General features: G+C 49.4%; 1 protein-coding gene across 1 annotated transcript in view; it reads left to right on the top strand.

Moving 5' to 3' along the window:
• The first annotated feature begins 200 nt into the window (after positions 1 to 200).
• Positions 201 to 12,420, top strand: part of TBX4 (T-box transcription factor 4) — a 31,457-nt gene continuing 19,237 nt past the window's right edge. The window contains exons 1-2 of the mRNA XM_064678036.1: positions 201 to 356; positions 1,205 to 1,299. Of these exons, the coding sequence (XP_064534106.1) occupies positions 201 to 356; positions 1,205 to 1,299 (251 nt within the window). The remainder of the gene's footprint in view (positions 357 to 1,204; positions 1,300 to 12,420) is intronic.

Below are 12,420 nucleotides of genomic sequence, written 5' to 3'. Positions count from 1 at the left end.
GGGCCCTGCTCTCCCGGGCACAGCGGCTTCCCCCGGGGCCGGGGGTGCCACGTCCCAGTGTCGGGCAGTGCCACCGCAGCCCCGAGGAAGGACCACGGGCCGGGAGGGCCACACCTCGCAGGTGTCTGGGCGGGGGGCAGGGGCTGGACGCGGCCGCCGGTGCCGCGAGGTAACGGTGCCCTTCTCTCTCCCCCAAGGAAATGCTCCAGGAGAAAAGCCTGTCTGAAACCGAGGAAGGGTTTCCAACAGCCCCCGCGCCCGGCCATGCGGACTCCTCCGCCGGCTCCCCCGTCCTCGGCGTAGCCGGGGGGAGCACCACGCCGCTCAGCAGCCCGCAGCTCCCCGACCCCGAGCAGGTACGCACCGTCCTGCCCGGCCCGTCGGCTGCGCCCCTCACCCTCGCCGCCAGCCTGGCCAGAGCCCGGCCTGCCACCGCGCATCTCCCTCGGCGACGACACTGGGAGGGATTGCGAGGAAAGCGCGTTTTTGTTCACTTTTTCTTTACTTTTATTTTTTTTCCCCCCTATTACTTTTTATTTTCCCCGTCCAAAGCAGGCCGCCCCGTGCCCGCAGGTCTGGAAGGGCAAGTCCGAGAGCCGCAGCCGTCGGGGCCCGCCGGGTGGAGGAGCCGCTGCCGCTCCTCCCGAGCAGGATCCGGCCCGTCGGGGGGATTCTTTCGGGGTTTTTTCCATCCCTAAATAAAACGCCGGGTCTGCCCGCGGCCTCTCGGTGCGGTGCGGCTTCTCTGCCTTCGCCCCCTCCGTGATGTCCCCGCATCCCGCGGACAGGAACGCGCCCCTGCACAAACTGCGGCCCTGGGCGCTTATCCGTTGTCCCGCTCCTGGCCCCCTTTTTTGGGAGCCTTAGGGCGAGTCTGCCCCAACGGGGCATGGAAATTCCTAGGGAAAAAAAAAAGATAAAAGGGAGACAAAAAATTCCATTTGGCCGCAGTGTCCCGCCTGGATGTGAAAGTCTACAATTAAACCGGCCTCAGTTTGTTTCTCTTATTTTTGGCAAAGGGCAGAAAAATTTTTGGGACTCCATCCTCCTCCTGCACAGGCTGGTGGCTTTGCCTCGAGCCTCGGCTGCAGCGCGGCCCTGGTTGTGCAGTCCCCATCCCTGGCCCTTCCACGGCCCTTCTCAGCCCTTCTCTCAGGTTTTCTCCGTCATTTCTCACTGTTCTCATTGTCTTTATTTTTTACAGACAATAGAAAATATCAAAGTCTATCTCCATGAGAAGGAGCTATGGAAGAAATTTCATGAAGCTGGCACCGAAATGATAATAACCAAAGCAGGCAGGTTAGTGAAAATTCCCTGTGAACATGTATTGCTTCTGATCCCTGTGAAATATCCCTGTGTGCTGAGACTGGGTTTTGCAGAGCTGCTGCAATGAGGGGAATTTTAAAAATTCATTATTTTGATTGCAGATTTCAGCAAGATCATTTTTTTTTCTCAGTGTAAACTGTGCATGTGTTTGAGTGTGGCAAATGGGACTGGTGGATGTAAGAAAAGAGCTGTGGAGTCATTTGGCAGATTTAGTCCCGAATTCTCTTTGGTCATTTTAAATTTTTTAATTATTTGTAATCAGGATATTAGCATGATTGTGGACTTATATTTTTTTTTATTAGTAGTAGTATTTCTTTTTTTCCCCCCCACAAAGCAAACCCCCCTCTCCTTTTCTGCGCCGTGCACCAAGACCTCTGATGGGATACTTTGCACCAAATTTTTAGCAACACGAAGGCTTGGCTGTTCTTTTAACCACAAAACTGAAAGAGAAACCAGTACCAGTTTTAGGTTTAAAAAAAATTCTGTCTTCCCTTGGAAAAAAACTATAATTTTTACCAAATCAGAGCCCCCTCAGTGTGCACATCCAGGCCCGGGAGGGAGCTGAGAGTTTCACAGAGGCTTCGCTTCCCCAGAGAACCCACCCCTGCATCTGTTCAGGGTCCTGTCCCACCCGAGCTGCTCTGGTGGGAGGTGGCAGGATTAAAGTCAGTAAATTTAAGCGTGAGAATTAAATCTCAGACCTTCACCATCCTGGGAGCCAGACGGTTCCCAAGAAAATTATCCAGGTCCCTCTGTGGGCACCGAAGCATTTGCCCTTGGTTTCTGCGGGAGCGGGCTCGCGTCGCTGCTGCCGGGAAAGGAACATTTAGGTGTCAAAATGTCCTTCTGACACATTTCAGCCGTGTGGTTGTGCCGTGCCCTGCGACCGCGGGTTTTATGCCGTGCTGGGGAGATTTGCAGCCGGGCACCCAACTAGTGTGGGGAGAGCAGAGGGAGGAAAATCCCGCCAATAATATCTCTGCAGGTTTTGTTCCTCTGTGGTGCCCGATCCTTCGTGCAGGGGGCTCGTGGAGTTGTGTATGTGTGTGTATATTTTTTCTGCCCTGTTTGCTGCTCACGCTGTGAGACCCAGAACCCAACCCTCGGCTTTGGATTTTTGGGATCGATGAGCGCTTTCCTTCTCCTTTCCTTCATCCCGGCAGCGCTGCTCTGTGCAGCAGCTGGTCAGTGCAGGGAAGTTTTATTTTAATAAGCAAGATATTCCCATTAGTCCCCCTGGAGAGGGGGTGTATGTCCCGGGAATCTTCAATTTATTTGCTAGTTGGCTGTTTATGAAGCGATCGTGCAGGTAACTCTGTCCTTATCACTCTATATTTTGGTGCATAAAATCTTAGGGCTTGTTCTGTAGCATCTGCTGAGGGGAAGAGCCGGCTCCATTTGGATAGGTCTGCTCCCTAAGTCAGCTAAGACGAGGGGATCAAGACCTCAAATATTTCCCCCTTAATTTATAGTATCTGAGTGTGTCTGTGCGGGACGTGTAATACCTTTACCAAATTCTGGACCCTAAGCATCCCAAACGTGCGTGTTATCTCTCCGTGAGTCTTAACGTGGATTGTTTAAGCAGCTCCATATGTATAGGGCTCAGTCCCACATTCCTTGTCCGGTGGAGCTGGCAGTGCACACGTATTCACCTTTCGTGAGGGTGGGATGGGGGGTAGAACCCCAAGACGCACAAAACTTGGGGTTTTTTAAGTTATCCGAGCCAAATTCTCCACGTGTGAAAATCAGCGCAGTACCATCGAGCTAACAGAATTTTAATTTTTTTTAGTATGAATAGTTTAAAAAACAAAACCAAACCCAGTGAAAGACGTGGCTGAAATGCTGATGAATAAGACGAAACAAAAGAACGGCTTCATTTCTTTTCTTTGGGTTCAGCTGCGAATGGTCGCAAAATACAGAGCAATCGTTTTTATCAGGGTTTTTAGCAGGTTTTTAGCAGCGAGGCACAGGCAGCCCAGCCCACGCAGCGGTGCCAGGACCCGGCTCTGTCCCACCCGGCCCCGGGCTGGGCTTTCCAGCAAAAATACACGAAATAATTAGCTGAGGACGGCCGAAAAATCGAACACCACAAATCCCCTCGTGGCTCGAGTCTCTCGGTTCGTAGCGGTGCCAGGCTGGCCACGCGTGTCCGTGCTGAGGGCAGGGCATGAAAATTATTGCTTCATGCAGATTTTATTTCACCCGAGCTATTTAAATAGAGAGTCGCAATAATAAACCTCCTCCTGACCCAATTAAAAAAACGATGGTTAATGGAGATTTGTGTGCACTTGCATGTACCGTTGGGGAGGGAGGGGTGGAAAGAGGGAAAGCGGCTAATTGCAGGCACTAATTAGGACTCTAATCCCCCTCCCAGCAGGCACAGAGATGCCCCTGAATGCCGTTAGTTGAAATCACTTAAATGTCGGGTCTGTCTGACCTCAAGGGGCACAAACGAAAAGAAATGGAAGCCTGATTTTTTAAATTTCAAACAACAACAACAAAAAAAGAGTGACTTTAATGACAAGTTCACTCAATGGAGAGGAAATGTACAGCTCAGCGGAAGCGTTAATTCCATGGCAATGGTGTAAAATAGCTTTTTTGTATAAACAAGGCAAATATTGATAACTTAGTGGGGGGGGGAAGGGGAGTCATTTGTTTCATTCTTTGTAGAGCTCCACAGAACGAGCCAACTATAAATTATCGAGAATTTAGGGCTGAGAATTACTTTGGGGGATTATTACTCCCTCTTAGGACTGATCTGTAAGAGATATTAGGAGAACACAGCAAGCTCAGCATTGAAATAGAAATCATGTTGTTGCCAAGAAAGTTGATTTATAAAGTGGAAACATCTTTAAAATGCACTCGCTATCTTTTTAATGTCCGACCGCTTCGTTGTGGGAGGGGAAAAAAAAGAGATTATTTTATATTAGAAGGCTCATCAAGAGATAAAAAGTCTGTGTTAGCAAAGTTCCCTGAACTCTGCAGGAAAGCGCTCGGGTCCCTCGGAGCGCCCGTGGCAGCGCCCGCGGGATGGGACCGGCTCCATCACTCAGAGCCTTCCTCTCCTCCCTCCTCTTTGAGGTTTGCTCTAATTGCGGATTTCTCCTCCAGAGGCTTGTCTGTTGATGGTTTTAAAAGGCTGGATATATGTGGTGCGGACACCGTCCCGTCCCCGGCGCTGCCTGGAGCGGTGGGGACACACGGACCGGGGGGACACGGGGGGACAGGCGGCCACGCGGGGCTCCTTCGGGCGCTGCCCTTCACCAGGGGCGCTTGGCAGGGCAGGTTTTGGGGGAGGCAGCGTGGTTATGGATGAAACCCCATTTTTGGGAGGCTGAGAGTCCCCTGCTCTCCTCCAAGCAGCCCCTCTCTGCGGAGCCCCGGCGGGGCGGCCGCTCCCGCTCCATCATCCCAATCCTCCCGGTTCCCATCCCTGCTCCCAGCGTGGCTGGGTCGCTTTCCAGAGACGGGAATGAGCCCAGCACCCAATTCGAGCTGTGCGTGCCTGTTTTGTAAATAACTGTTCATGCACCTTCCCGTGTGTGCATGTATGTATATATATATATATATACAAAAAACCTCCAAACCAACTAACCAACCAACCAAAAAATCCCCCCTCCTCCCCCCCCCAAAAAAAAAAACAAACACAAACCAAAAAGTTCCCTAAAACCACCACAAAAATTTGCCAGCGGGTGAGGTCCTGTTAAATCAAATTAATCAAATCGATCTAGGCTGTAGTAAAGGGGACAGAGTTTCTCGGAGGATGGAGGTGCAGGGCACACACCTTTCCTGGGGGATATTAGGAATTCCTCAGTGATGAAGTTGTGCAAGGGGTGGGTAAAGCAGAAAGCAAATGAGGGACTTCATTAGAAATCTTGCTTTCCGATTTCGTCTTCTCCCTTTTATGTGCTGTTATTTAACTGAGCAATTGTAATTTTTTTGTAGCTCGTGGCAAACTCTGCTTTGTCTCATCTTTCTTTGTGAAGTCTCATCTTCCAGACTTTATTCCTGCTGGAAGTTAATCTCTACTCACACAGTCTTCCTGGCTCAGGGTTTCTTCTTTCTGCTAGATTACTTATTTAGCTGTTCCCTGTTTTTTTTCCATGGTGCCAGTCTTTGCAGCATTGCAATTTCTATCCAGGTGTTGCCAAGGACAAACAATTTGATAAAATTTATGGTTACTCAGTAAAAAATGCCAGTTCACAGGATGTCTGGTCACATTTTTGTGAACAATTACTGAAGAGAAAATAATGTGTCATTCCCCCTTGGTAGCAGAACCATCCCTGAGATGAAACAGGAGGCTCAAGATACTGAACTTTAGTTTTGGCTGGAGTGCAGGATGTACACAGGTACAAAGACAGCTCCAGTCTCTGTGGTAGCAGGTTTTAAGAAGCATATGCAGGAAAATACTGCACAGGAAAAAAAAAAAGGATCAATAAAGCAGCTTGCATGTGTGGAAAAGACTCAACCCCCCTTTAGATGTTCAAGTTTCGTTTTAAAAGTGGCTTATTTCAGTTTTAAAAAAATCTGTTCCTAATCAACTTTACTAAACCAAAATAAAACTAGTTTTTAGGACATCAAGGTCTGAAGAAGTATAAATGCTTTGGCTAAGCTGGTGCAGCTTTTCCTGTGTGAATAATCCTTTAAATTTTCCATGGCTCTGTAGGGCATATGGATGCCCAGTTCTCATTACAATTAGAGGGAAATATTTGTCCAGAATCTTTTGAGGCAGTTACAAGAATTCCTGCTAAAGGTTTTTGATCCGAGAGCAAACCTTAATATCTGAGATCAGCGATGGAATGTGAGCCGTCAATTTACAACGTAGGAATAAAATAGATATCTGAGGAATGTTTGATCGGCTTGCTCCTAAATTTGGGGTCCTGGAATTACCCTGGTTGGGTGAACTCCTGCTGTTAGAGAAAGAGCAGGAGCAAACCCCCAATGGGTCTTGACTATGCTGCTGAAGTTGTCGACAGCTTTGGCAGGGGAGGCAGAGCCTGTGCACGCAGAGGAGGGCAGGGATGGGAGCTCAGTTTCTAACACACTTCTCTCTTCAAACAGCAATCCTGGCTTTTAGTTTGTTAAAGACACGGGATGCTCACGGTTAAGGGTGTTTCTAAAATTTTCCCTGCTTGTCCTTACGCTGGAGCAGCAGCTCCAGGGGGCAGGGGAGGGTTTGGTCAAGCCCAAACCAGCTCAGGGGAAGGGCCTGACCATGGCTGGGGCTCTGCCCCTGGATCAAAGGGGCTGTGGATCATCTCCTGCTCCGCACTGATGGCACCAAGGCTGCCCTGTGGAGCCCACCCTGCGGGAGGGGCTGGGCTGGTCAGGGAGCAAACCTGCCCTGAATTGCTGTCCTTGGCCACAGGTTCTCTCTGAGGTTCCTTTGTGCCTCTCCCATCTTTGGGCTCGTTGGGACCTTCTCTGCTCAGCTTCAGCTGCAGCAAAGCAAAAGCACTGGAGGAACACCCCGTGGCCAGGAGCCTGCTCGTGTTCCAAGTCACCATGGGGCAAAGAGAGGAAATGTTTCTAGACCGTGAAAGCAGCCATCCAGCTAACCAAGGTCTCAAGTATGTGAGAAACAATGTTTTATTTAAAAATTAGCTGTGCTAGCCAGAAGAAAAAAAAAAATACAGCCCCACTATTCCAAAATATAAAAATCCCTTAACTGTCTGACCTTCTCATCACTAGGTCATGGTCCTGCCACCAGATAAATCTCTCCTATCTGCCCATAGACTGAGAGTTCAATGTTGCTTGTGTTAGTGACAGTGAATTTGGGGCTGAAAAATGAACTACTGATGAGAACTCCTGTTGAACCTGTATTGTTTGTTATTCTGAGGCAAGGATCTGGCATGGGCTAATCCAGCACTTCAAAGTTAACTGCTCTTACTTTGTATACAGAGCGTCATAACGGAGTGGCGTGGGTGATAAGAGAAATAAGGGACTGAGGGTTAGGATACACTGGGAAAATGGGACCCTGTTGAAAAACTCTTTGATCTCCCTAAAGTATTTTCTGAAAGCAAGAATCTATCAAAAAGGAAATGCCATTTAAAAAGGCTAAAAGAAACAGCTGACATCCCCAAATTTGTTTTAATCTGCCCCGGAGAATATTATTTTAAAAGATGCGTTAAGTCGGTGGAAGAAATACTTGTCAAAAGAAGGGAAATTGGGAAAAGAACTGAAGAAAGGTCATTGGAATGGAGACATGGTTCTTGAAGCCTCTGCACACTGTTCCTTTCCCTCCTAGCAATGAAGATGAGGAGAAGCATCCTCGAGCAGCCATGGCCAGTTCCCAAGAAGAATTTGGGGCCACATTGGTTGTTATCAGGGATCATTGTCTGCCTTGGTGCTTTGAAACCATCCCTGGGGCATCTCAGCGTGCCCAGCAGGTTCTGAGGAGGGCTTGTTAGCCAAGATGTTGAGTGATCCGTGGTTTTTCTGATCCTTTCACAACCCGATGTGCCACAGGCATCACCTTTCCAGAAAACACCATTCAGGACCTTCTAGAAATTCAGTTGTTGCTTTACTTGACTTCCCCAAAAGCAGGAATTGTAAAATCACTGGCTGTCCTTGGAAATCTTTGTCTTACTGCCTTTAAAAATAGAATTTCAGCTGCTGAGCTGCTGGAGGGCAGGGGGGTGTTTTTACCTCCCTGGAAAGGGCAGAAGGAAGCACTCAGGGGTATCTGGAGCACCACCCACCCCTCAGGGACACGCCGTGAGCTCCACTCTGCACATTCCCAGGGGCTTCAGGGAACACCCACAGCCTTTGGTGAGGACATGGCTCGGGTTGCTCCATCAGGACCAAGGTATCTTGTTTCCATGCAGTTTTCTCTATGGAAACACCAGTTGAATTGCCCAAGTCTTCCCTGCTTCCCATGTGCTGGTCAGAGCCATCCCTTCCCAGCTAATGCATCAGCAGGGACATCAGGAATGATGTTGGCATCTCGGTGAAGAGGGTCAGGTTAAATCCTTGTGAGCAGGAGGGCGGTGAGGGCTTTGCATGATCCAGTGTCCCTGGCACACACAGGTCCCCGTGTGCAGCATGGCATGTGCTCAGACGAGTGTTTTGAGCTCTTTGATCAGCTCTGATGCTCTTGACTTTTTTGGCTTGCAGCCCCCTGCCCAAAAAATGACTTCATTGGACCTGGGAGCCTTGCTCCCATCTCTCCAGGGCTGACTAGACCTGCTCATGTGGGGATAAAAAAAGTGAGATGTCCACAAAGTGGCCAAGCCTGGAGAGTCTGAAAGGCTGGGAACTGCTGCCCCAAAGGAAAGCAAAGCTTTCCTCTTATCTCTCACTTCCAAATCCAACCAACCAATTACACATCAATTAAACTTTGTTTGAACATAATAGAAGCTTTGGCTCCGTGTCAGCAACTGCTCCACGGTTAAGGGGATTGGATAGTAATAGTATAAATAAATAAACAAGAGATGCTTATTCTAACAGTTCATTTTAAAACAATTTGTGAATATCATGTAGAGATAAAATGTGCCTAGCATAAACTTAGCTAAGCACTGACTGCTTCATTATCAGAACAAATAATTCACTGGCACATCATCTTTGAAGCTTGGGAGGGCTATGGAATTGTGCTGCTTGTTTATTTTCCTGGCTTTTACTGGTTTTGCTACATTTCATCTGCAGGGCAGGGTTTAGCTGGGGCTCTGGCAGTGTGGTGCCAAGCTCTGGTGATGTCTGCTCAGCCCCTCTGCCCTCCCCAGGGCATCACCCTGTGTCTGGGTGCCAGGCTGTGGTGTTCTAATGCCATCCAGAATGTCCTGCTCACACAGCAGGCACCATAGCCTTTCCCCCATGATCGTTATCTTTGAGGGCAACTTTCTCTTGTGAACGTAAAAACTGATTTAAGGTTTCCCCTGTGCAGGGCAGTGAGAGCTGCTGCCACCACACAGCAGGGATTTGCCCCTGCCAGTGCAGGGAGTGGGGCAAAAATGTGCCTGTCAGAGCCACTAAACCCAGCAGGGAGCTTTGAGGGGTGCACGAGACCATCAGGATGGGGCTGAGGGGCCTGGATGACCCCTTCTGCTCTGGCTTGAGCTGGGGGGAGGGAGAAGTCGTTTTGAATGTGCTCAAAATTGGAGTCCTGCTCACTTGGTGTTTTGCAGAAGAGGCTGTCAGGGCTGGTGCTTGTGCTGTGTCCCCTGTGCATCGCTGGCTGTCACCTGGGTGCTCCAAGGGCTCGTGGCTGGTCCCTGGGTGGGCAGGGGAGCTGTGGGACTGGTGATGGCTCTGTGGCTCCCCGAGCGGCCCCGCTGGCTGCCCTGTTCTCCTTCTGAGGTGTGCTGGTGTGTTAGACACACACCTGGTGGGGCAGACACACCCCTGGCATGGCTTTCAAAAAGAACAAGCATGAATTGTAAGAAATTTGTCCAGTGCTGACCTTCCCCACCCCAGAGATGGGGCTGTCATTTGTATGTTCAGGGCATTTGCTGCAGCCCCTGGGGCACTGTGTCTGATCAGGCTTAGCTCTGAACCAAAGATGGTGAGGCCAGGAACTGCTGCTCTTAACCTCCTGATTTCTGGTGGCTCAAACTTCACCTGACAGTTGGTTTATCCTGTGCTGCACATTCCCAGCACTGAATCCTGCTGAGCTGCCCCATGTGCCCAGGCGGGGCTGCAGCCACCCTTGGGGCAGGAGGTGTCCCTGAGGACCAGATGCCACCTGCTCAGACATCCTCCCCGGGAAGCCCCAAATGCCCAGTCTTTGTCCCCAGTTTCTGCCCAGCACAGCAAAGCTCTGACTGGGTTGGGAGCCGTGCGTGGCAGCGGGGAAGGCGGGCGGGTAAAATATATGGACCTGCCCGGCTCTTGCCTCAGACCTCCCACCAAAGCCAGGCTGAGCTTTCCCAGGGCTTGGCAAAGACCTTGGCAGGTTTTATTGCAGCGCTGGGCCATCCTTGTGCCGCTGCTGCTCCCCAGGCAATGGGTGATGAAGCAACCTATTGTCCGGGGACCGCCGGGGCAGAGCATCCTCCGGAGCCGCCCATCCGCCCCGGCCCCGCCTGCGCCGAGCTGCCAGAGGGAGCTCGGCCTGTGCTCCTGAGCCGCTCCCGAGCGCAGGGCCCGTGGCTCTGAGTAGCTCCATTGACCTGTAGTAAATTTGGGGGAAGCAGGCAGCTTTTTGGCCCCCTCCCAGGGAGCTGTGTGGAGCCACTGTAGGCACGGCCTCGCTGCCGGGCAGGGCCGGTGCCTCCGCCGTGGTTTTCTGCTCCCTTCTCTCAAACGGGACGTTTCAAAATATCGTTTCATGATATTAGGTGCTCTCTCTCTTGCCTTTTTCTTTTTTTTTTTTTTTTTAATTCAATCTCTGTGACTGTTTTCTTGGCCCCAGCTCCCAGGTTTGCCGTGGCCTTCCCACCAGGAACGCACAGCCCATGTTTGTATCGTATTGCAAAGCCATATTTACTGAACGAGCCTCTGCCAAGGGGTTGAGAAATATGTTTTCATTAAGAAAATTAAACTGACAAGTCCCTGGACAGCACATTAGTCGCATATTTTTTTTTTAAGGCCAAAATGCAGCAGCTAATAATAATGATGAAATGTCCATGCACAGCCAAATTACTAAAATCTACCCTGTGTTTTCCTGGAAAAGAATGCGGAGAGTTGGCAAACTTGGTTGGAGCTGGGTCTGTGGAAGGCAGAGTACAATGCTACCACTGCGAGATAGAGAGTGGTTTGCAAGTTAAGCAACACCTTCAATCAGATGTGAGTCCCCATTTGTTATCCTTAAAGAATTTCAGCTGTATATATTATAGTAGTACTTTGGCTCTTTGTATTTATTTTAGAGGGCTATACTAAAGAACATTATAAACTCAGGCATGTCCATGCTATATGAACTCCATATGCTGAAGCTTAATTTTAAATGCCATTAAAAAAGCACTTAACATTTACAATATATCAGTTTGGCTACTTTAGCAGCTTGGATGTTCTACAGTAAACGAAATGATTGAGGAAAAAAGAAATTCAGAAGCTAAATGTTATAAAAATCCCCGACGCTGGACATTCGCCTGGTACAATGAACTGTCAAACTGTGTCCATCTCGTTTCTGGTTTTTAATGAATTTCTCCTTTTTTTTTTTTTTCTTCTTCTTGTTTTCTGTTTCATTTTTAAATACTGTTTTAAAGCCTAATTTAAAAAAAAAAAAAAAAAAAGAAAAAGAAAAAATCTTGGCTTTCAGATCGGATTCCTTATACAATTTTTTTTCAATGTGTGAATTGGGCTGTGTATTCACAAATTGAAATGTCCTACTGTATTTACCCAGGTGCTTACCTGTAGGAGGACAAGGTTAAGAGGAGTGCGGAGTTTATGAATGAAAATCAAAGAGGGACATTGGTAAACCACCCCTTTTTAGTCCCGGCTAATTACATGGTAAACATCTGGAATTTATGCAGGGTGGTTAAAAGAGTCAATTGAAACGGTTTTGAACAGGGCCCATTTTGTTGCCTCCTCCCAAAAGCAGCGACAAAATGGTGCTGCAGCCCCTGGAGCTGCCCAGCTCGGCTGGGGAGGGGGCAACACACGGGGAAAGGAGGGATGAAGGCAGGGACAAAGTGGCCTCGATGTCTGATGGAGAAACGGCATCGGGATTTGGGCCTTTCCTGATTTGTCTCATTAGAGTGACTCCGGGATGTGGCAATTCCCGGCCTCCATCCCCTGGTGCCGGCGGGAAGGAGAACTTTCTGTCCTGGCTGGTGGCTGCAAAGCTGTGGTGAGCCAGCTTGCTCTACTGACTTGGGTGTTTTTACTGGATGAGGAGGAGGCTGGGAAGATGGAGCCAAGAAAATATAGTAACCCTGAGGATGTGAAGTGCCTAATCCTGCAAATCCTGGCTGGTGATGTGTTCTCGAGGGACTGGGAAGCCCATGGCAATGCCAGGACCCATTAGGGCCGTCTCCTTTGGATCGCAACACCGGACGGCGATGGAATGTGCTTCTTCCATGGCTTTATTAGAAACCTTCCTGAATATTGCAAAGCTTGCTTAGGTGTGCAGGATACACACACACCATCCTCTGGTGAGGCACTGGTTTGTGTGACGTTCTGGTTTGGTGTTGGCTGCGTTGTGGCCGCTGGAGTTGG

This window comes from Pseudopipra pipra, chromosome 21 (genome assembly GCF_036250125.1).
Source record: "Pseudopipra pipra isolate bDixPip1 chromosome 21, bDixPip1.hap1, whole genome shotgun sequence".
In the NCBI taxonomy this organism is placed as follows: domain Eukaryota; kingdom Metazoa; phylum Chordata; class Aves; order Passeriformes; family Pipridae; genus Pseudopipra; species Pseudopipra pipra.
The sequence above is the reverse complement of the archived record's forward strand: the minus strand, read 5'-3'. Positions and strand labels throughout refer to the sequence as shown.